Source organism: Carassius gibelio, chromosome B19, assembly GCF_023724105.1.
Source record: "Carassius gibelio isolate Cgi1373 ecotype wild population from Czech Republic chromosome B19, carGib1.2-hapl.c, whole genome shotgun sequence".
In the NCBI taxonomy this organism is placed as follows: Eukaryota; Metazoa; Chordata; class Actinopteri; order Cypriniformes; family Cyprinidae; genus Carassius; species Carassius gibelio.
The window spans coordinates 19986564-20013011 of record NC_068414.1 but is presented as its reverse complement, the minus strand read 5'-3'; the positions used below and the strand labels follow the sequence as shown (position 1 = coordinate 20013011).

Here is a 26448-nt window from a genome sequence, read left to right as displayed (position 1 = left end):
TTGTAGACATTTTACATTTATCTCCAGACAAAAAAAAAGAGAGATAATTTAGCTTTCTCTTATCGTGATTTTCTTGTTTGTGGCTTGCGTCTTGGTCTTTGGAATGTTTAGATTGAATATTGTATTGAATTTCAAATATAAACAAAAACAATACGCAAACAGCTACAAATCATTTACGTCACCTGGATTGATGTTGGAGTCTTCGCGGGATTTTTTTTTTTTTTTACGTGACATAAAGTAAACCTTTTTATCCCCTATATATATCGTTGTAGCTTCAACATTTATTATTTTAATTTAGTTTAACTTGATTTACTAAAACTAAAAATTACTAAAATTTAAATCAAATTAGCTAATAAATAAATAATAAGCTTTATGTACATTTAGCTATATTGAGAAAGAGAGCGCGAGAGAGAGAGAGAGAGAGAGAGAGAGAGAGAGACTACAAAATTGCCCAAATTTGGTTAGCCTACGGCTAAAGTAAAAACGGTAAGAAAATAAATAAACAAACACTTTTTGGGTCCTAACTATAGGCTACACACTGAGTGATGTTCATGATATTTCACCTATGGTGATATTTCACATTATGTTTGTTGATCGCAAATTTTGTTTCTTTCATTGCGTATTAAGCAATAAGGTTGTCTTTCTATTGTATAGGCCTGTTATTATATTATATTATATTATATTATATTATATTATATTATATTATATTATATTATATTATAGTGTTTATGTTGTTGGCAAGCCTTTGCAAAGGTGAGAGAGCGATGGAGCGAGCGAGCGAGAGAGGAAGGGAGAGAGAGAGAGAGAGAGAGAGAGAGAGAGAGAGGGGGGGGGCTAGTGGGGTTAGAGAGAGAGAGAGATGCTGTGAGCTCGTACTGCAGTCGCGCTCATCATTTCATTTGCTTAACTCCTGAAACAGTGAGCCCAGAGTGGAAATCCCTTAACGACTATTTTCACGCCTGGAAATGATTTAGACAGCGATGAAGGCTGTAAACTTCCACGAGTGGGCGGTGACAGCGAGTGCATCCTAGCGCTCCTTTACCAGTGACTCACTGGGAGAAAGATAGAAACGTGGATTTTAAGCGTTGCATTTATTGGAAAATAAACTTAAACACGCGCGGTTGGGGGAGTGAACGGGCGTATGCCGCATCATCCGTTTGAATCGCTTTCCAGACTCTATCCGTCGTTCTCGTGGGCTTGAAGACACCAGATACAGTTCACATGATCAGCTCTTCAGGTTTTAGGAGAGAACGCGTCTAATATCCGCTCACCCCGCGGCTCGCTTGAGATGGTTCAGTCCAGCTGCGAGGGTCCAGTCTCCATGCACTGGGATTTTTCTCAGCGCCGACACCAAGTGAATCTTCCTTTTAAAACCATCTGATAACCGTGCCTGCCAAAAAAAAAAGAGAGAAAAAAAGCCCACCATGAGCGCCTCTTTGAATCCTGAAAGAACGGGAATCGTGAGGACAGAGTGCAGATGTACATATAACGGGACGAGGAAACTGGATGGAATAAGGATTTTTGCGCTAATGAAGGTGGGAGTACAGGCGCATCACTGGAGCGGAGTGCTGTTCTTCTATATGGGGCTGCTGGCTGCATCGGTGAAGGGTGAGTTTCCCGTTATGCTGTATGTGGTCCTGTTGCCTCGCGCGCAACCCTCTTGGAGGCTACATTTGCGACCCGTTTACCCCCGGCATGTGGATGGAGTGCTGCCATTGTCAATTATGTGCCAACACTATGGCATTTAATGTTGGGTCATGCGTTTCATTGATACGGATCTACCAGACATCATTGGATATAAGCAGCAGACTCACTAGAGAAACATAGCAGTCAATAACATGAAGAGGTTGTATGCAGTAGCTAAGTCTGCATGTGCCATTAAATAAAAGTGCCATTTATTTGTGCGTGAAAGTACTTTAATGTAAAACAGGCTTGTGTACTTTCCATAGTGCATTTGGTGTTATTTCTTGCCAACCTTGGTCTGCCCCATGTTGGCATATGTTGCATTATGCTTTGAATTACACTTCAGACCAAGATGTTGCATTTTTGGTGGGTGCACAAGAAGTGGTAGGCTACTTTAGTTTTGAGGCAAAATGGGTTAATGGATAAAGATGCAGACGAACCATTTCTGTAAATATAGAAATGTGTGTGTGGCGCAACATTTCGTGAGTGTGGGAGCCAAGAGTGAATGAGTGAGTTTGGGAGGAAGGGGGGCGTATGAGGGGGCTTGTTCATGCCAAAAAAAACAGGTCTTTGACTCTGCGCTATTTTCAACATTTATTTCACCATAATAGGATATTCTTCCTCCGTCTAAAATATGGCCATTCCAAGTAATTAGCTATTTCTTTCTTTCTTTTTCTTTCTTTCTTTTTCTTTCTTTCTTTCTTTCTTTCTTTCTTTCTTTCTTTCTTTCTTTCTTTCTTTCTTTCTTTCTTTCGGGAAAAACTGCTATTTTTTGGCATTCCTAACCAACTATCCATCCGTCATTTACCTTGAATAGTAGATGTAGTCAAAGTGCTGGTTGATTTTAAGCCAAATTTTTGCCTAAAACAAGTGTCATTATGTTATACACTGAAAGGAATTATAGTTTCCTTTTTAACACAAATAAATAAATAACTGAAATGCCATGTCTAAATTATGCCAGATAATTATTTTTGATTGAACTATCCCTTTAATTCAGCAGTATATTGAACACTCTCGCGCTACTGCGATTCAAGCCTCGTTTTCCTCTGTGTTGATGTTACTTAGGACATGGTGATAAAAGTGGTAAACCAATCCACAAAGCCGATCGACATTTTATATGTTTAACGGCGTCGAATAAGTAATATCAAGAGCAGAATGTTCTGCGTTTTTGACCGAGTCCGGAAAGCGCTCGCGAAGCCGTCGAGCAGTTTCCCTGTTTTTCCATTGAGCGGCACTAAAGCTTCAGAATAGCTGTGTTTACACAGAGCCGGTGTAGTGCCGAGTTCTGACCCCCGCCAGATTATTACCCCTCATGCATTGGTAGGGTTCTGTGAGGGGGAGGGGTTAGGATTAGTCAATCAGTTAGAGATTTCAACGAGGGGGTAATAATTTGGCAGGAAGTCGAAAATGGGCACAACACCAGCAGTGGAGACTCTCATACTTCATTAATAAACCGAGTATATTTTGTAAACCTTTTTTGAGTTTTCGTGATAGAACATAAAATATGACTGGTGAAATAAAATGGCCTTTTTTTTCTGGCTCTTTTCCTATCTTGAAGGAAATGCTAATTGAATGCCTCTTCAGCTGCTGGGGCATGGTTGAACTCAGCATGTTAACTGTATGGTCACTGCATATTGACAAACTGCTGATTGAAAACAGGGCATAAACATTAAAATGTATGATAAACTCTTATTTGCCTTACCATATACTAGGTATAAATGAAAATATTTCAGAGAATATTCATGTAATTTTACTGTAAAATATAATATATTTATATAGATGTATAATGCATTTAATATTTATATATCAATATTTATAAATATTAAATATAATTAACACACACACATATATATATATATATATATATATATATATATATATATATATATATATATATATATATATATGTGTGTGTGTGTGTGTGTGTGTGTGTGTGTGTGTGTGTGTGTGTAGAAAATCACATTATGATCTTAATCATCATATTAATTTAGGTTTCATTTAAATAATTCTGTTTATGAACATTTAATTGTTTTATGTTTATTTTAATGCAGTCCAGTTAATCTGTATGTTTTATGCAGCCTATTTACAGTGACCTTGTAGTCTCCATCTTGTCAAAAGAAAAATGCTTGAATTATAGTATTTAAATAAATAAATAGATAAATAAAAAGAATCCCATTAATCTGTTTCTGTCATATATTGTGAAAGAAGTGATTTGGGTAATCATGTGCTCTTGCTCAGCCTCAGAAGTTGCTGCTCTGGAGACATTTAAGTGCTCAAGATGAAACGATTTTTCATATTTTACCCAAACAACATTACTAACAACTCATCATCATGGTTGTTTGACTCAATCCTATTTTCCTCACCCCAAAATCTTTGATAGTCAATGACACTTGACTTCATAAAATGGTCCAAGTCACAAAACCAATGCATTTTCATGATGCAACTTGGTGTAAGTCTCTACTGAACATGAGAATTTGTAGGCATGCAGAGAAATCTTTTCATCATGTCGCAGGGAGCTTGCCACATGTATTCAGTTTTTGCCAGTCCCTTTGGTTGTTTGAATGTACAAAATTTCGTAACTTTTGAGATTACGCCATAGTATTCTCTTTTTTTACCTTTCCTTTTTCTCAAGCTAAGGTCCAGTGCTATATAAGCACAATACATTTGTCTGCTGAGCAGTAAAAGGTGTTTAAAGGATACTTGAAGAAATCGCTCAGCGCAGATTGTGGGTAGTAGAGTTCAGTGACATTTCAGAACCATGGACAGCTCCCTCCAGATCTTTTCCACTGGTTGTTTTACAAACGACTCAAAATCTGCCTCAGCAAACAAATGCCTTTTAGACATATTTTGTGCTGAGAGAACAAAGTTACACTAAATATTTAGTCTGAATGTAGGCATCAGCCTGATTTGACTCTTAGTGTTCCAATCCCCAGCTGCATTCCAATTAGTTAGGACCATGGACAGCTCCCACCAGAGCATTTAGCATGGCTGTACAGCACAGCATAAGCTGGTTCTATCAAAAGAGGCCAACACTCAAATGGTGTTATATGTGTCATAGAAATCTCCTCCACTAATTTTCTGCCACTTTAATACTTGCTAACCTTTATTTCTCTAACGTCATTGCTTATTCATCTCTTCCTTCCTCTCCGTTCTCTTTTTATAGCACGTAATAACCTGTTCCAAGAAAATTAACACCTGACAATCTGTTTGCTTAGACTTTAAAAGTAAAGACTACTAAACAGGTCTGTTGTTTGCATGCAGCTCCCAAAGGACTGAAGGATGCCTTTGGCAAGGAGTGAGATGGTTTGTTTACACAGCTACCTGTACATCAATAGTAAACCAAAAGTTTCCCTGCTTTGAATGCACTGTGGTTAACGTCAGACACTTATTTAGCACATTAAAAAAAGTAGCAAAGATGAGTGTGACTTCATGGTAATCATATTAAAAGGATATTTCTGGATTAATAACTCTGTGATTTACTTGCCCTCAAGTTGTCAGCTTACTAGCTCAATTTGTTCTGCAGAACACAAAAATGTGTTCTGGTCAATCCAGTGTAAATCAATGGGGTCCAAAACAATATTGAAAAAAAAGAAGAAATTTAGTTTCAAAAATCTTCTTTAATAGAATAATTATTTATTTATTTATTTATTTATTTATTTATTTATTTATTTTATTATTATTTTTCAATAAAAAAAGTTTGGAATTATATGAGGGTTAATAAATTATAGCAGAATTTAAAATTTTTGGGCAAATTATCCATTTAATGCAGAAGACAACAGGTCAAGTTATTATTACACATGATTCACTGGATATTAAAATGTTTTTTTGATAAAGCTCAGATTGAAGACAATTTACAGTACAGACAGTTCAGAACTCAGAAACAACATGCAAAACTAGAAAAAAAAAACATGGAAGAAGAAAAAACATGGTAAGCATACAAGATGTATGGAATATGAAACCTTTTATATGTAAAACGGCTTGAAAAAATGATTGAATTCATTTTCTTTGTAGCTGTTTTTTGCGTTTTCATTTCTCTTGTTTGAGTATAGTGACTGTGAAATGCTCACATATGCTGTCAGATACATTTACATAGATATAGAAATGCAAATATAACAATTATTATGGCTCAAGAGGTTTTCAGCTTGGATCAGTGAAATGCTTGTAGGCTTCCATCATGGTACACAGCTAAGACCCGGGCTAAAAGACAAACCAAGGCAAATATGTACCTGACATTTGCACTGAGACCCGAAACTAGCATCATGACAGGCTTGGAGTGAATTTTGAATGTGAATGTTTTTAGTCTTCAGTCTTCAATTGTCCGATTGTCTTTTTGTTTATTAGAGTGTACTTTGAAGTACATAGTGTTTTTTTTTTTTTTTTTTTTTTTTTTTTTGGACAAAGAGTGATTCAAGGTTAAATATGATTTGGAACATATTGAGACAAATGGGCCTATTATTGTAAAGTTTTTGTTGGACTTTCTCTGTGTTGGTGGCTGAAAGAGCACATAAATAATGTACTCTACTGATCAAAAGTTTGGGGTCAGTAAAATTTTTATTATTTGTTTTTATTGACTTATTTTTTATCTATTTTTAAAGAGGCATTCAATTAATGAAGACATTTATAATATTACAAAATAGTTATATTTCATATAAATGCTGTTCTTTTGACCTTTCTATTTTTCAAAGAATCCTTTGGTTTCCAATTTTTTTATATTATTTCATTTTACCAAATCAGCATATTAGATTGGTTTCTGAAAGATTGTGTGACATTAAAGACTGGAGTAATGCCTGCTAAAAATCAGCGTTGCCATCATGGGAATAAATTCAATTTAAAATATGTTAAAATAGAAAACAGAATTGCAGTTTTTGAATTGTATTATTGGAATTTTGGAATTTCACAATATTACCGTTTTTATTGTATTTTTGATCAAATAAATGCAGCCCTGGTGAGCATAAGAGACTTTAAAGGTCCCGTTTTTCTTGATTTTTTTTAAGCTTTGATTGTGTTTACAGTGTGCAATATAACATGTGTTCATGTTTCGCGTGTAAAAAACACAGTATTTTTCACACAATTTACTTATCTGTATACCGCTGTTTTCACTGTACGTAACGAGTTCTGATTGTGCCAGCGGTTCCTGTGTTGTGATTCGACAGCAGCTTAGTGCACGTTGCCCGGAAAGGTCAGGCCTCTTACCATAACGTGGAGATTCATGTGCTCAATGTTACCCTATCAATCTGAGCCAGAATCAGACCCGGAGAACATAGATGAAGAGGATTGAGTAGAACCTGTGCAAGCACGACTTTTGCAGGATGTTTCACAATGGTAAGCTGTTTATTTAGTAGTTGTCATACTTTTAAGTTTGGCTGTTACCTTGAATTGGTTCAATTGTAATGTTAAATGTTACAAACTGTAAAAGTTAAATGTTACAAACAGCTTTGCTCTTTGTGTAATAAGTTACAGAAACTTTTAAACGCACCAACTTAAATAATAAAATACACTTACCTGTTGTGGTCCATAAACAACGCCTTCTCCAGATAAAGAGGGAACTGCTCAATCTTTCAAGAATAATCTTTGTCTGAATCCGGCATTAAACTGATTGAGATTGTCAGGAAGATTGAGATTGAGGAAGCTGTCCTCAGCAAAATGTGCTGCACATAGTTTTACATGTGGATTATAATTTTCGGGAACCAAGTTAAACATAAATTGTAACCGTTGATCTCTAAGTACAGCGTCCCTGGAAAGGCCAAACAAAGTTGTTTGGACTCCTGGATGAAAATAAAAGCGTTTCTACGACATGGCGACAAACACACTCTACAAACGCAACTCTTCCTCTTCTCCGTCGGAGCCCAACAAGACCACGCCCCCCTTTTTTGTGTATTCCTGTGGGCGGAAGTTAGTCAAAAAACTGTTCTAGTGATGTCATTAATGAAGGAAGTAGAGGGATGTAGTCCAAACTGGCCGTTCGATGTAGGCGAATTCTGTTAAATAAAATATCTAACTTTGCATTGAACTTGGAGCTTTATGATTTTACAGATATTATTTATACTCTAACTACAACATAACACACTAACTAAAGTTTGAAACATGGGATCACAAAGAACGGGACCTTTCAAAAAATAAATAAATAAATTACCTTTTCAATGGTAGTGTATGTGAAAAATATAGTCCTAAATATTGGTAATATAATAATAATAAAGTAGTTTGCTAATTTAAATGTCATACATTCTATCCAGATTTTCAGAATACATTATCTTTGAAACGTTCCAACTTTCCAACTGTAACAGTTAAGACCCAAAGCTATGATAGTATAGCAGCCCATTTGCCATTTTGCTTACTCATTGAGATGATATAAACGTGTAGGTATCTTTTTGTCGTCCAGTGGCCGCTATCTCTTGTAGACTGACAACGAAGACCTTTTTTGCCTAGCTGCCTGTCACGTCCAAGTCCTCTTCAGAACTTTGATGTAGTGTTTTCTTATCTTTTAACTGCTGTGATTAGATTACACAGTTAATCCTTTTACGTCTCCTCCACTTAAAGCTGTTTTGTTTCTCCTCTCTGCTCCCTCTCTTTCTCTCCATCACATTGGTGTTTATGCTTTGTGCCCTTCCATCCTCCGTTCCTCTTTGGCACGATGCATCACAGTCAAAGGACTGCAATTTGATTTTATTTGGCAGAGCTCCACGGAGGGGTGTCGTTAGTTACTGCAGAATATCTCCAGCTTTTCTCCTCATATATAATGTAATATTCATCCCGTCCTGTAATGCACAAAATCAAGTGGCGAGCCAAATGGATTGATGCCAAAAGATAAGGAGGGACACAGACAGATAAGGAGTGGGGAATTAGCGCAGGACAGAAAACAAGAGTGAGGTATAGGCACGGGTGTTTAGAGACACACAGACCTGAGTGAGGCGGACAGCCGTCAGGTCGCAGTGTGCCGGCTGCTGCAGCCTGTTATCCGCTCTAATCCGTGTCAGTGCGCCGCCGCTGTCACTGAAAACACACCTGTCAGCCGCCGCTCGTTCCATGTCTGGGAGGAAAGCTCAAAGATATGCTGCAATAAGAATTTATAGCTTTATTAGGATTCCAATGTATAATTATGTATTATTAGCTAAATAAATCCCCCTAAAGTTTTGTATATATCAACAATTCAGTGCAACAGGTAAAAAAGAAAACAGTAGAAGCATATTTCTTAAACAATAGTTTACCAAAAATGTAATTCTGTCATCATTTACTCATGCTTCACTAGTTTCAGACCTGTATGGATTCATTTCTTTATATTTTGAAGTTGAGAGGCAAGCAGTTAATTCTATAATACTGTATGTTTTCCCTCCATACTATGGAAGTCAATGGCTGCTGTAAACTGTTTGGTCACCAACATTCTTCAAAATATCTTCTTTTGTGTTCAACAGAAGAAAGAGGCTCACACAGGTGTGAAAAATTATGATTTTCTAAACGAACTGTCACTTTAAAGTGACAAATTTCACTTGGTCTGTGAAATTTCACTTGCAAATTCCATTCATTTTAATGGGAATTTATGTGATAAGGAGTTTCGAGCATTGGTAAAAATGTGGGTTTCCTGACATTATTTAGAAGATTTGTTTCTTCTGTGAAATGTAAAATATATTTTTAAGAATGTTGGTAACCAAACACTTTTGGTTCCCCTTGACATCCATTGTTTGGACATAAAATAAAGTGGATGTCAATGGGAACCAAAACGGTTTGGTTGCAAGCATTCTTCTTGTGTGCGTGTGTGTGTGTGTGTGTGTGTGTGCGCTCGTGTGTGTGCGCTCATGTGTCCTCTACAAAAGCAAGAAAGTCATACATGTTTCGATCAACATAAGGATGAGAAATGATAACATAATCTGACTTTTTGGATGGACTATCTTAAAGGTATACAGACTGAGTATACATTCAGGATGTGATGTTACACTGTATTCAGAGTGCATTTTTAGTCTGTTAAGCCAATTTAAGTTCAAGGGACAATTGGAACCAATCATTATAAGCACAAGTTATTACCCTCTCCTGTACAAGACAATCAATAGCATTCTGTAGATGATAATTTTAATTATCTAGTACCTCGATTATTATATTACCGAAACAGCATTGATCCAGTGATACACTGATGGCAAACAAAGCTGGCTGTTAAGCAGCATCATGTTGTAAAGATGTACTGTAAAAAGGAATAAAAATGAATCAAATGAACTCGACTGAACAGTTCTGAATCACTCTTTGTGCAATTTTCTATCCCAATATAGATCAAATACAACAACAATTAGGCCTATTTACTGTACTTTAACCTCCATCGATCCTGTTGTTATTGTTTTGGGCCCCTCTAGACCTGTAGTCCCCTAGAATCATCTTAACCTCTCAGTCCATTAATTACAGCCCCGAAGAGAGGAGGACTGATTTATCAGAATGGTGATCAGTGAAGGGGCGACAGAGAGTTCTTCATTAAAAGTCTATCCTCTTTCTCAGTCTTGTCTTAGCCGTTGGCATGGGGACACCTTCATACTGCCTCTGCACAATAAACAAACAGGGCCACATTCATTCCCTGTTCACCCCATCATTCAGAGCCACATAAAAGAACTGCAGGGTTATTTAAATAGAATCTAAACAAGCTTGTTTGCAGACACAACTTCAATCATGGAGAAAAGCAATGCAATGCTTAGCTATGCAGTTTTAAGCCCTGAAAAAGAAACAGCATGAGTAATTCGGTAATTCCTCAATGGTTTGGCCCTCAATCGCTGCCTGTGCACTAGAAGGAGGAGGCAGAGAGATTAACAGCACAAAGCTACGATGGCTGGAGCCGACCGAAACCAGTTTCATTGAAGACCCATGTTAGATCTGAACACTGGGCCATTGTGGCTCGGTAATGGGACTGAAAGTGCACTAAATTCTGCCTGAAATGCACTACTTGTGTGTGCTCTCTGCTCAGTCAGGAACATCTCTTTGAAACACTGAGCCATTGGGGCCATCCAGTCCATTTTAAAGCATTCTTTGCTCATGGCAAATAAACAGAACACTAACCTGTAATATTCATGATGTAATGAATATCTAAATAACTTCAACATGCAGGTCAACATCATTTTCTGCTCCAGGCTGAATTAAAACATTCACCTCATGCAAACACAACAGCATATCTTATAGACACTGTGGATGTATATTTAATGGGAACCTAATACAGAGGTGTTTGAGCTGATGCCCATGATAATAAAAGACAGTCTTCAGTTTTTTCACACTGTGTTTGACCCTAGATGTTCTTAAAGCAGTATTTCCAATTCAGTACAAGACACACATTTGACTTTATCAAATGCATTTGTGGCACAATGTTGATTAACATCTTTTCTTTTCTTCAAAAAGGCATAAATCAAGGTTGCATTGAGAATGCTTCAGTGGAAGTAAATGGGACAAACTTTTGGAGAATTTACAAGCAGAAATGTGAAGCGAAAAATCAAATTTTTAAAGCACTTACATTTATGCTATAAAGCATCTTTTATTTGAACTGTTCCTTATTATTTGAGAACTTTAGGAATTATTATTAAACAGAAAAGGCTAGTAAGATATTTTTTCCCCATCATGTTAGCATATTTTTTGCCAAAAGCTTCCATTGTAAGTTCCTCAATGCAACCCAGAAGTCAAAATTAATATTTGAGGAAAACAACATTATGCCACAAAACAAATGTTGTAATTGAGCTTAATTTATGTTGCTTTCTGAATACTCTTTTAAACTTTTAACAACAGGAAGCCAATCACAAACAGCACCAGAGTTTACCTCATTAAATACTCATGAAACTTTCACACATTGTATTGATGGCGAATGCATTTGATGTTAGTCAAACAACAGAGCATGTCACTTACAACGTCAAGGCCATTGGTTTGATTCCTGCAAAATGCACGAACTGACAAAACGTATCATGTGATGCAAGTTGCTTCTGAAGGTGAGTTTATATTTCCACAGATCAACAAGCAAGCTGTGTGCTTGTACTTAAACACTATTAACTTGATAAATATGCAAATATGAATGTGTTAAAACATTGTAGAGACAAATATGATTCAAATCAACTCCTGGAAGTGTCATGCTGACTCGATTATTTGTTGACCCAATGAAAACAACAAATACATCGCCTCACTAAAGTAGCTAGAGCTAATTTTCTCCTCTTTCCACAGCATTTGCCTTTCTATTAATGTTTCCCGAAATCACATTAGCGTAATGTATGGTTTTACCCAGGAAAGCTGAGGTAGCCGATTTCCATTGTAATGGTGGGCATTCTTCGGTTAATGCAGATATGATGGAGCCTGCAGCTGATGCTTTGACACATTAGAAGGCAGCTGCTTGTACATAAAGAGATTTGTTGAACTAAGAAGGTTGTTTTTCCTCTTGTGCCGGCATATTTGAAATCCCCTTTCACATCTGCCTTGTTGGTATGGTGTAACTGAACTCAGGCCATAATGGCATTTTCCACTGGTCCTTGAAAAAGGAAATATGATCGATTTGAAGTGCTTATGAAAACTGGTGAGTCAGACCCATTTGTCTCTTAGGTGCCCAATTTACAGCAGAGCTATGGCAGCAAAGCTAAATGGAATGCATTTCCAGAGATTGTAAAGATTATCTGCTATGGCTGGCAAAGCATTAACCTCAGCTTTAACTCTGTCAGAAGTGGGAGGTTTCACCTGTATATGTTTGCTAAGATTCTCGTCTCACTTTCAGGGATATACATTACACGCGTGCAGGAAGACAGGTGGACTGATGGAATTAGGACCAACCCAGTTCACAATGCGCAGGACATTTCAAAGCACAGGCTAATAAGCAGTAATCGTGCCGAAAGCAAGACATATGCTATTTATCTTGCGCTTCCTTTATATATTATTTCACAGAATCGAAATAACTTAATTTATTTATAAAAGTGAATTATTTATGGGGCTGGGAATCGAGAACCATTTCTTATTCAAAAGTGTTTGTTTTAAAACAAATTCCTGGAACCAAATGAACGTCACAAGTTTTGTTCAGCTTTCTTATTCAGATTTGTCATTTATAGACTCAATCGATTAACCATAAAAATGAAAAACAAATCAATCCAGGATTTATGAATACTATGGTTAAAGCTTTTCTCATGAATGTTAATTAAGTCACACTAAAGTTGCTTCCTAAAATTAAAATGCAATCAATCAAGACTTTAACACTTCATGAATTCGTATTTGTAACACGTTGTTATATCTTAACTCTTTTCAAAACTGTTCAAATGAAACCATAGACCAGCAAACTGAATTTTTATTTTGCAGTATTGGTAATTTTATGTCTTGTTTTAAGGTAGCATATAATTTCTATTTAAACTCAAAGCCCTTTTTAAATTACTTTTTAAAATATTAACTATACATGAAAAAAGTATGTTTAAAATGTTTACAAAATATTCACTTTTTGTTCAAAACTAATAATATTAATATATATATATATTTATATATTTATATATATATATAAAGGGATAGTTCACCCCCCAAAAAATCTAAATGTTGTCATAATTTACTCACCCTCATGTTGTTACAAACCTGTATGAATTTCTTTCTTATGTTTAAACATAAAAGAAGATATTTTAAAGAATGCTGGTTATCAGAAAGTTGTTGTTCCCAATGATTGTCATAATATTTATTTCCCTAGTATGGAAATGAACGGGGACCAAAGACTTTGGTTCTTTAAAATTCTTCAAAATATCTTAATTTGTGTTCAACATAAGAATGAAACTTATACAGGCTTGGAACAACACGAGGGTGAGTAAATGATGACAGAATTTGACATTTTGAGAGAACTATTCCTTTAAAAATAATGAAGCTAATCTATCCATAGATAATATATCCATCCGTCACTGGTAAAGATCTAATACTTCAATCCAGTCCACATCAGGCTGGTCTGCTGGAAGCTGGAGATAAGAAAGTAGATGCACTGAGAATGGGAACATAGGGAAAAACTGAGAATGGGATAATAGCAAAAACCAACAGAGAACATGTTATCTGCTTTAGTGCCGATGACAGGCATATAAATGTAATTTCTTGTTATGAATCTTAAGTTATTGCCAAACAATGTCAAACAAAGACATACATATTTCCAGGGTATGTTCTGAAGCTGTGATTTGGCAATGGATTCTGATGTCACATGTTTTCATACACATATCAAAGCTTTATGGAATAATCTCTGTCGACGAAACCAAATTTGTCTGCCAGTGACACAGACTGTTGTTATCTAATTATTGTGAATGTCATGAGCTCTGTTCCAAAACCTGCTGCCTCCTTCATACTGCCTACATAGTCATCCTAGCTCAAACAAAACCTCACAAGTGATGTCTTACAGAGTATAGTAGATATAAACAGCATTCCCCACACACAGGACACTTGTTTCATTATTTATTTATTTAAAATTTGTTTTATTGTATTATATTTAATTTGAGCTTAAATTTAAGAATATATAATAGCATTTAAAATATTTTTGAATATTTTTGTACATTTCTGTCCACTATATTGGACAGGATTGGATAGATGCATGCATTCTATGATTGGCTTCTCTGATGGATAGATGTGATGCTTGTTTTCGGAGCAGTCGTTGTGCTATAAAATGCTTTTCTGGAGGCCACTCACTAGGTTTTGAAACACAGTGACGGTGTGTTGACTAGTTGAAGAGGTGGACAAAGTACAGTCCAGCTGCTCATAGAGAATTCCCCCTCCTCTTGCTTTTGTCCACCCCTTTCCCACTCCCTTTCCCTCGTAAGATCTCTGATTGCAGGCACTCTGAAGGATTGCTGTCCTGCCGTAGTAAGGCACGGCAGCGATCGATTCATCAAAGTGTCATGCCGAGGCGCTGCAGCCCCGTAGCAGCAAAACAACAGCGGAGGCAAAACAAACATTGGTTGACTCTGGAGGTGGTCTCTGCAGTCATGCTAAACAAGGTCAAAGCTCTCTCTCCTTCTCTACTTCACTCCACCAATATTTTGGGAAAACACTAAACAGATGCAAAGAGCCCTAGTATAAGACCAAGATTCAGGGATCTCAGAAAGAGTTTAAATGTATGCCTCTTCCAGAAATAACTGCAAACACACATGACATTGTGACTGTGTTAGACTCTTTTGTAAAAAAAATAAAAAATAAATAAATAAAGCGTTATGGATGAAATACTACTGTACGGAGCTTTTCTTGAGCCTTAGAGATTTATGCAGCACTGTATTAATGCAGGTCAACTCAATTCACTTGTTACTCTCATGATGCATTTGTAAATCTATGTTCAAAGAAAAGAAAATACCTGCTGCTGGGAATGTGGGGTTACCCCTCATTAAGAGATTACATAATGCATTTCCTTCTTCCTTTCAGCTCGGTACATTCAAATGGACACTTGAACTTTATTCAAATCACTTAAAATATGAGAAACCTGGAGATGGACTCATGAAAATCTTCTTACGGAAAAAAAGTCCTTTGATCAATTTAATAAAGTTTTTAAGAATGGTCCATAACAAAACGTTTTTCTTTTATTTTTTATATTTTTAATGAGCAAATGTTCCCTTATTTGGGACTCCTAAATTAATGAGAATTTGATCATTGAATAGTTAAGTTAAGAAAATATGTGTAGGCCTATATGTTTGAGAATTATAACTTCGGTGTGTTAAATTCTCAATCATACATATGGTTTAGAATTGAAAACATTCAACATTAAATCATTAAATAGTCTATATCATCGCTGTCAAACAATTAATAATGATTAATTGCATCCAAAATAAAAGTTTTTGTTTACATAATATATTTATGTGTACTATTTATACTTAATATGTATATATAAACACACACACACACACACACACACACACACACACACATATATATATATATATATATATATATATATATATATATATATATATATATATATATGAAAAATGTTATATATTGTATACTAAATAAATTTTTACATATAATATATATTATATAAATATATAAATGTAAATACATGTAAATATGTGTAAAATATACTGTATGAGTATGTATTTATATATACATAATAAATATAAGCAGGACACACACATACATTATGTACGCAGTAACTTTTATTTTGGATATGATTAATCGTTATTAATTATTTCACAGCACTAGTCCGTATGTATCTGGAAGTGTGGGGGGAAAAATGTATAATGTGGTCAATGATACTTCCACCTTCATTAGATCAAGGATAGCCAATGCCTTTGCTCTGACTTGAGACACTGTGTGGTATGAATGCAGAGCACATTGCTGATTGTTCACAATTCTACCCCATTCTTCATCCAAAACTCTTCTCTTACTTCCAGTCAGGCCAGAACAGTCACCTAATGTGTTGTTTATGTATCTTAAAAAATATGAAACTCTCTTTTTACATTAGATTATTACATTCAATATTTATGACCTACCGGACAAAACAATTTTACTACATAAAATATTTTCTTACAGTTTGAATAATCATTCAGATTGTTAGATAGACAAGTGACAGCCTTTATGAGGGAGTCACTGAATTAAGCTTTTTCTGAACCACTGATTCATTTTGGAATGAATCCTGTGTCTTTTTGAGTGAGCAAGTGAATCTCTCAACCGATTCGTCTAAAAAGTATTCATTTAGCTCCGGAACAATTGAATGCTTTTATGAAACATTCATTCTAGCGATTCGTTCAAAAACGCTGATACACAAATCGAATGAGTCATTGACTCGTGATTCATTCAAACGTTTTGTTCATTAACTAACGAAACACATCTGTTTGTTGGAGACTCACGGTGAGTTAGCGAACTATTTTGGAGCAGAATAGAAACAAAGTAACTTTTAATACTGTGTCTGAGATGTAAGTTATTAATATCAAATTGCAGTTTATTGTACTGTTGGTTAGCAATCGTGCTGTTGAGAGTTGCAGTCTCTGTGTTGACACTCATTAGCCTCTTACTCCGTGTTGAACTTGTGATTCTACATTGTGTTTGTGACGTGACCCATTGTACATAAAACTTTGAGTAATCCATCGACTTTTGTTCCGTGATAAATGTTTTTGTAATGAAGAAAATCACGAACCTACATTTTATTGATCAGGATGTTCTATGCTAATCAGAGTAAAGTTACTCGGTCTTTATTACAGATGCAGGAAGAAAATGTTTTATGTTCACAACTTTAATTGGAAGGCCAGAAATGGCCGAATGTGTCACTTAGTTCTTTTTAGACGAACTTATTGAATGTAGAATGTCCACATTTTGTTCTTGTTCCTTGTTGGACAGAGAGTCTTATTTTAGATTGAATGAATCTCTTCATACATATTTTGTGTATTATTATTATTATTATTTTTATTTATTTTTTTGCCATTCCTCTCAGTGATCTGAAATGACCTGGGTTTCATTTTTAATATTCTAGTGCTTCACAGAGAAGACTTGCGGCTGTAAAACCCCACAGAGCCACAAAGACGTCTGTATCCAGAGGTCAAGTGTTTTTCACAATGGTTCATGCTGGGCCAACCTCACATGAACTTTCCCATGGGATAGAGTGCAAAAATGATGGAATGTTTCCTGCCATTACACATTCCAACATTCAGAAATAAGTTCACATTTCTAAGTTTTATGCTAATCTGGTATGGTTAGAATATGAGACGAGCGAACAGGCTTGAAATGAATCTTAAAGAGCCACAAACATCTTAGCTCTCAAATGAATCCCAGCTCTCGGTGCTAAGCATCTTATTTTGTGACACTTTCTGGCCTACATAATTTGTGTCAAGAAGGCATTTATCACAGACACCATGCCTTTTAAACACAGAGAGAGAGAGAAACGTCCTCCAAATCCTAAACAGTCTGTTCCATTATCATTTGGAAAACCACTGAATATGGCCATTGGCCAAAGGCGGATAATCTGAATAGGAATAGGAAATGTTTTCAAGCTGTTTGATAATTTTTTTCTTAAAAAAAAAAAAGGAACCTCAGTTTTTTCCTTTCTCATATACATTTTCACTTAATTATTAAAATTCTATGCTAGCAGGCAAAGCTTTCACCTTAAGAAATCCAAATCTGAGTGCTTAAGATATATATATATATATATATATATATATATATATATATATATATATATATATATATATATATATAATTATTATTATTATTATTTTATTTATTTTTTTCTTGCACAGTGATGAGTGATGGTCAATCTTTGCATTAAATGCTTTATATGACTATGACACATTGAGTTTGCATTTGGTAAATGCTTTGAATATTTGTGCATATGGGACATGCTGTTTGAGAGCTTGGTTTTTCATTAAGTGTAATCTCGGTGTAATCTCCACTCAAATGTGTCAGACAAATATGTGCTGTATGCAGACATGCTGGGTTCTCATTTGTTTGCTGGTGTGTTGGGATTGTTTTTATGGAATGTGGGCTTTAGTGATAACAGATGTCCTCTTAATTAAGCATTTCTAATGCTGTTTTAATCACGTAACCCCACATAAATTCCAATGCATTTAAGAATCAAATAAATGGATAAAATGTTGGATTATGTATCAATTTACATGGTTTTGGTTTCTGTTTTGTATGTATGTGTTTATTTCCTTTGCAAGTAAGTTTATCTAATAAGTCATGCTCTATTTTTAGTGTTTATTTAGTTTTAATTTTATTTTTAAATTCATAAATTATATATTTATGATTAACTTCACAGAGGGAGGGCTCGCTAGTCATTTAGCAGATAATGAAATTAGCCACAGGCAGCAATTATTTCTTTAATTTTTTTCAGTGCAATTAAGTGTGTTTAATTCTTGCCTAAAATTAATATTTTTTTCCTATTTATTCAATTTAATCGTATGCAGTTGTTTCAAACTTACTGTACATTTCGTAAGTTTGAATGTTGAAAAATTGTACTCACAATTTTTCGTTTGAACATTGATTTAAGACTCCCATTAAAAAGATGAACTGCAAGGAGTATTTGGGCCATGAATTAAAAATAAATAAATAATAATAATAATGAGGACATTACCGATTATTGAAGCAAGAAGGGAATATTCATTAAAAGTGGGGCTACGGACCTGTCCAGAACTAGTAATTTAAGCTAGGCTTTTCACTGATGGATGGAGCCACACACAGTTATTAAAATTTCAGATCGAGTGCAATATTTTATAAGAGGTCGTTGACAAGTATGCAAAAGAGAAATGCAATTAATGCTGAGGAGTGCAGTCTGAGCTGCGGGCGATATGGAGTGATTAAAATTAGTCAAATTAATAACCAAGGGTGGTATCATTCCTTCTTTTTCCTGTTTGCCGTTGCGGAGTTACTGTGGAAACGTCTTTTTGACCACTGCTAAAGATGTGGCAATCGCGAGGGCAGCTGACCGTATTCATGTGCTTGACCATATGTTAATTTAATTGCCTCTTGAAATTGAATATTCCTGCTCTATAACTAAAAATACATAAATATTAGTCATTTTAGCTTGTCTTATTTATATGCAACTTGAGTACACACTTACATAATTAAATGGACATTATACGTATTTTAATGTGGATGCATTTTATTGTACTAACAAATGATTTAATACCCTGTCAGATCAAACAGCACATTAATGAATGTAAATTAATCTTTTAAAGGCACGGACTGAACTGGCAAATTAACATATACATCACGTCAGAAGGTTGTAAATCATAAAGCATTGTTTGCAAATGTTCTGCACCTACTTACTGATATGGAATAAATAAATTAAATTCACATTTTGGTTCCAAGATCTTTTAGATCGATAATAGCGTTTAGATTTCGCCTGGGTTTCTCATTTGAATGCATTTCATTGTTTTTTCCATCCACTTTGTATAATACTTTCTTCTGTTTTTCTCCTTTTACAGCTCAAAACTGCAGTCACACACTACAGAGTCCAAATGGGACAATAGAAAGCCCCGGATTCCCGTATGGATATCCCAACTACGCCAACTGCACATGGGTGATTGTGGCACAGGAACACAACCGGATACAGTTGGTATTTCAAGGCTTTGCCTTAGAGGAGGACTTTGACATCCTTTCAGTCTACGATGGGCAACCCAGTCCAACAAACTTACGGACACGGTAAATACAGAACTTTTTTATCATATTGTGTGTGTAAATGCCAGATCCAATCTCTTGGAATTGCTAGCTGACATTACTTTGCTAACAGCTTGAACTTGGTGAATTCTGTGCATGAACTTTGGATTTACTTAAGTGTCCCAAAACTTGTTTAAAGCGCACTGAGAGGAATGAAAATTTCATTTTAGGTCTGTATCTAATGCTTTGAACATTGGAGTCCTCAAATTGATTTAGCGCTTTTGACTTTATCACTGTCTTGAGTCTGAAATTCTCCCTTGTATACTCTGAAAATAAAAGGATTGAGGCTCAAGGGATTGAGCGGAGCAGATATCCTCAGGGGGAGTGTCTTTGGGGCCTTGGCCTGTTTTCCAGTCGAAAGCTAGCATTTTGAAAAGCTCGCCTACATTCACAGATCACTTCTCAGATAGCATTTTACCCAATGAAATGAGTTGTATAGAAAACATTACGGAACTTTTTTAATTTGTTGCTTTTTCCCACCTTTTTCATGTCACCTTTATTTATTTATTCATATCTGTGTGGGAAACGATGTGCACAAGGACACTTTCAAGACATTTTTTTGCTTTATGTTTAAAGATTCAAGGACAGCTTCATGCATAACCATAGGTTTCCATGGTGTTCTATGAGTGTCAACCTTGTTCGGCATGGGCAGTTTACCCTGCCAGTGTGTTATTAGTGTCAGCTGAACTCAACATCTTGAAGAAATCAAAAGTATATTGAGACTACTCCAATAGGATGTTGTTTTACTGATTATATGTAAGAAAGTCAGTGTTGCTGTGCTGGTCATAACGTCACACAAAAAGTCAGTGAAGTGCTTCAAAAAATCTGTTTTGCATTGGAATGTTTTAGTGTTAGTGACAATTTTTATAAAGTGATAGACTTCCATTCAAAATAAAGATTTTATTCAGCATTAAGTTGATCAAAGACATAAAAAAAGTAAAATGAGGTTTCTATTACAAATAATTGTGGTTGTAAACTGTATATTCGTCAAAAAAAAGAAAAAAAAAGAAAGAAGTTCTTGCACACCAAATCATCAGCATATTTGAATGGTAGTATAAAAGATCAATAACTACATTTTCATGGACATCAACATCTAATATTCTGTATCTTACGAATAAGACAATATTATGATTAAGTCGTTTACATGAGTTGTTTTTAGAATGTTCCTTTCATGTTACAGTTTTACAATGATATAGTACATATATAGATTAATGGCACATGACATTACATCCCCAAGCGACACCATCCGAAGTCCCTTCAAGAATTTCACGTAATAAACAAATAATTCATCTTCATTACGATGTCATATACAGTTTTGGTTATTTCATTTTTAATTCACTGAAATCTTCAAGTGCAGTTAATTTGACATGCTATACATACAAACAGACAATTGCGTTGTTGAAGCCATACTCTTTTGTTTGTTGTCAAACAGTTGACCATTGTCTTGTCTATCCTGTCAAAATGAAAGTCTGGTGCACTGTCAAAAACCATCTTAAACACATAGGCCAAGCAGAAATTCGGCTGAAATTTCGGTATCGGCTGATGCCGATATTTCAAAAATGACAAATATCGGCAGATATATCGGCATTAGCGATATATCGGTTGACAATTAATCATAACCCTTAAATCCATAAAATTTTCTATTGTGTTTTGGGAGGGGTTCTATTGATTTTTCAGAAGGGAATAATATAATGGTATTACTACTATTACAGAATTTACTTAAAGGGATAGTTCACCTCAAAAATGTTAATCAGATGTTAATCTGTTTACCCACAAGGCATCCAAGATGTTGGAGGTTACTTTGTTTCTTCAGTAGAACACAAACAAAGATTTTTAACTTAAACAGTTGTCAGTCGTATAACGGAGGTGGATGGGAATCACTGCTTTGAGAGTCAATAAAACATACATAAACAAAACCAAAAGAAACCCTGCTGCTTATGATGATACATTGATGTGTAAAGACACAAAATGATCGTCTGTGCAAGAAGCTGAACAGTATTTATACAGTTTTTTACCTCTGATTTTCACCGAATCACAGACTTCTTAGTGCAATACCTATCTCTCAAGTGGACCACTGACACTATCTACAATCTCAGGAGTGTCAATGGTCCCTTTGAGAGATAGGTTGCGTTAATGCACGTATAAGTCTGTGATCCACTGTAAAGCAAGAAGGAGAATGCACTGAGGACAGATCGGACATTGCAGTGAAAATCAGAGGTGAAAAAAAAAACTATAAATAATGTACCGTTAATTGGAAAGACCAATCGCTCTGTATCTTTACTCACTGTATTGTCACGAGCCGCAGGGTTTCATTTGGTTTAGTATTTTTTTTTTTTTTTTTTGACTTTCAAAGCCATGATTCCCTACACAGATATTATATGTCTATTAAAAATCTTGGTTTGTGTTCTAATGAAGAAACAAAAGTCAACTACATCTTGGATGCCCTGGGGGTAAACAGATAAACATCAGATTTTCACTTTTGGGTGAACTATCCCTTTAATTGTTGAATTTCACTGTGTGAATTTCACGGAAAGATTTGTTTATTTTGTGTAATTAAAGAACCGTATTTCTTTAATCAACTATTAAAGTATTACATAGGTTACATAGGCTGATCGATTCATTTTTAAGTATGTGGTATTTTAAGAACAAGTGGAAAATGTGAAAGTGAAAATAACAAAAGTGAAAATAATAAAAAAGTAAGACTGAATTTACACTTGTTTTAAACACAGAGGCAGGCGAGAGTTGACACAGGTGTGTCAAGCCCTGTCAGTAATACCAGATTTGTTTGTAGAGATCAGTGCAGAGCCAGTTAGGGCCATGAGTATAACTGAGCATTACAAGACAGGCTGCGTGTGTGCGGCAGGTGTGAATGGCTTCTCCATGAGACACGGCAGAGAGGAGCGAGTATGAGAAGCATTTAGATACACAGTCTGTTTGTGCGGTCTTCTGAATTGGGAACATGCATTATAAAGTTCTTTCAAATCAGAATCTGTTGGGGAGAAAAAATGTGCAAGGTAACATTTATGAACATCTAAAGCAGGGCTATTCAGTTAGTTTCATTTGAGGGCCAGATTATCGAACAGAAAAATTGGAGGGGGCTGGGGGGGGGGGGGGGTGCATTTAAAATAAGAAATGAAATTGAAAAGAATATTCAGCTGTAAAATAAACATATTATACCAACAATACAATCTTTGAAAGGTTAAAATTAGTGCTACCAGTCGAATTGGATTAATTGCATATTAATATATTTATGTTATGATAATTTCACATTGAATCTCCAAATTAATGAAGAAACAACATAAAGATGGTATATTTTAAAAACGGTTAATGGCATCGTTTTACTAAGTAGCCTACTGTTAATGAAGGTCAGTATCATTGATACCAATAATGTTACTGGTACCTCTATTATTTCCCCTTTAGCCAATAATTAAAGCCTTTCAACATTGCAGTATAATTGAAAGCCATTATTTTTTAACAACTTTTAATTTAAGTGAACTTAAAAGTATTCACATAAACTATTAATTGTATATGTATAAACTATAAAATGAATATAAATTAAACTTTATTCAAATTACAAAAGTTAATCAGCAACTACAGCAGTGGAGGGATTTCTCCTTTTTCTTTTGTTCTTTGATTTCCATCAATGACAGACTTCATCAGGTTTCACTTTAAAAGCAGCACTATCACTTTAAAACCTGATGCACATGACACAGATCAGACACATATTTGCTTTTCTCCCAACATTTTACGGTCAACATGAGCGCTTAAAGGTGAGTGTCTTCCTTTTCTTTTTCGGCTGTGAAACAATGGCCCCGGCTAGTTTTGCCACCTTGTGGACAAACTAATTAGAGCAAAAAGTATTTGAGGCGTGTGTGTGACTCTTCCCCCCTGGGCTGGATGAAGATGATTGGGGGGCCAGATTAGGCTACCAATCGAATAGCCATGATCTAAAGAATGTGTCATTTGTTCTCCAGTACTGAAAGAAGAACCGATAAGGGAGCTCTTGATATGTGTTGTGACATAGCTCTCTCTCTCTCTCTCTCTCTCTCTCTCTCTATATATATATATATATATATATATATATATATATATATAAAAAGAGAGAGAGAGAGAGAGAGAGAGAGAGAGAGAGAGAGAGATAAATACCTATGTGCTTCAGTAAATAGTTCCCTATCTGACAGGGTTTTTAGTGGCAGTGGGAACATAGTTCCGTGCTTCAGAGCTTCTTTTAGACCAGAGACAGTAGACAGACTTATGTTCTGAACTAAAACGAAATCAAATAAAAAATATAATAATGTTCATCTAAAACATACATAATCTAAAAAATACTTATCCCAGTTTAAATATTTCCCCCAGACAAAAAATGAACTGCACTTGAAGCTTTCAGTGAATTAAAAATGAAACACCCAAAACTGTATATGGCATCATATACAAGCTGAATTAAATGTTTATATGTGAAATCCTGGAGGGGATGTCGGTGTTGCGTGGTGACGTAATGACATGTGCCATTAAGTTAATTTATCTATGTACTATAACATGTCAAATGGAAACATGAAAGAAATATTCTAAAAGCAACTCATGTAAACACCTTAATCATCTCATTTGGCAGTATGTTTGTAAGATTGCAACATTGTTTTGCTTTGAAAATTGACAACCCATATTTGCAGTTGAGCTTTGAAGAAACCAAGCTAATCATTTAACATGGTAACATACTTTTACTTAGAATGAATTTGAATGAATTTCTTGGACTGAGATCATTCAACATCACTTGCATAGTATGCTGCAAATGAAACATACCATTCCTCCCATGTGCTAACTGAGTTAATGACACATTTTTATTCCTCCCATACCATCGGCTGACCCTGCCATTCCATTAGATTTTTCTTTGTTCGCTGTGAAACAGGTCCTGTGAGTCATTGCCACATATTACCATCACTCTAATATCTTCGATCTCTGGTTTGATAGGGTTTACCCACATACATTTATGATTTAACTCATCCAGAAGTCTTCACTCTTATCACTCAGAATTATTATCCCTCCTAATTTCTGTTGAATCAGTTCTCAGCTAAAATGTAATCTCTCTTGAGAATATTTGATTTGAGGGCTGATTTAAATAAGTGCTGTTTTATCCACCCAATTATTAATTTGGATTTGAAGCTGTTTGCTTGTTGTGGGTGGATTTGAATTTGTGTGAAGAATATGAGTGTACAAAAGGCCTCTGAGTCAACATGTGATATTTGCCATGTAGTGTTTCCATTGTTCTACTTATCTTAGTCAGGACTGTTAGCTGATATTTGTTCTTCATCAGGTGCGTGCTATCATACAACCCACAGTTTTCCACTCTCCTACATAATTAATTTATTTGTTTGTTGATTTATTTATCCTGGTACTGTACCCATATTTTTTTTTTTGTAATATTATTATACATTTTTACTATTAAAATATTTTAAATTTTATAGTATGTTTAATGTATATTTGTTTTCTTTTGTTTAATATGTAATATGTATTTAGCTTTCATTTTTTTCAGTTTTTACTTATTGTAATTTTAGTATTAGTATTTAGTAGTGTACTTTCATTTGTTTTGCCAAGACATTAATTCTGATTTATGAATTTCCATTAATTAATTAATTAATTCAGTCAGTCATTTCAGTTTCAATGAAAAAAAATATATTTAGTAGTTCGCTAACAATACCAACACTGTATTGTACTTGCGTTTTAACCCCAAAATGGGCAGAATATGTAATGTTTTAACACACAGACACAAACATTTAAGGGTAATGCAATATCTGATATTGTATATTATATCTGGAAATGCATTAACCAGTCAGTTGACATCCTTGACATGTAGGTAAAGATTTCTGTAACTGTCACGCTAATTGGTGCTGTGCAGCTGCTGCTGTTGTGGAGGCATCTGGGGGGCATTTTTTATTTATATTATGTCATGGGGATGATGGGTATATAATGTATGGAGATGTTGTTTAGACATTGGATTGAGGACATGCCAGTTTCTATGTTGGTGTTTCCTCCAAAGTGTTTGGCCTTCGTATAATTGGAGCTCCTACAACAGCGGTGATCTACTTTCCTGCTGAATTATTTCCAACACACCTGCTTGCAATTTTCAAATGAGCTGAAAGACCATTATTAACTGGTTCAGGTGTTTGTTAGAAGTGAAACTAAACTCTACAGGAAGCCGGATCTCCAGGAACAGTATTGAGCTAAAACATTTACACTCCATATGAGACTGAAACTGAGCTTTGGCTTAGTCCCATTGGCTTACACAGGTTTTCCAAATCCAACTACGGCGATCTCCTGTGTGAAGCTCAAGGACTGCTGCTTTTAAAGGGATAGTTAACCCCAAAATGAAAATATTCTCATTATTTACTCCCCCTTATGCCATTTCAAACGTCTTTCTTTCTTATGTGGAATATAAAAGAAGATATTTTAAGAAATGTCTCAGTGTTTTTTGACACAGTAAATTATTTTTGATTACAACATTCTTCAAAATACCTTCTTTTTAGTTGCACTGAAGAAATAGTTATTCAGGTTTTAAATGTCATGAGGGTAATTAAATGACATAGGCATAATTTTTATTTGTGTGAACATTAGCTATTCATTCTTAATAGAGCGTAAACATTCCTGACCCTGAAATATAATGAAATCGACTTGCTTATTACTTGCTAACAGATGATT

At 35.2% G+C, this 26448-nt stretch overlaps 1 protein-coding gene across 1 annotated transcript in view; it reads left to right on the top strand.

The window, feature by feature from the left end:
- Positions 1-908: 908 nt before the first annotated feature.
- The window catches only part of LOC127978954 (CUB and sushi domain-containing protein 2), a 274020-nt gene continuing 248480 nt past the window's right edge, over positions 909-26448 (top strand). The window contains exons 1-2 of the mRNA XM_052583978.1: positions 909-1608; positions 19527-19743. Of these exons, the coding sequence (XP_052439938.1) occupies positions 1425-1608; positions 19527-19743 (401 nt within the window). The 5' untranslated portion in view covers positions 909-1424. The remainder of the gene's footprint in view (positions 1609-19526; positions 19744-26448) is intronic.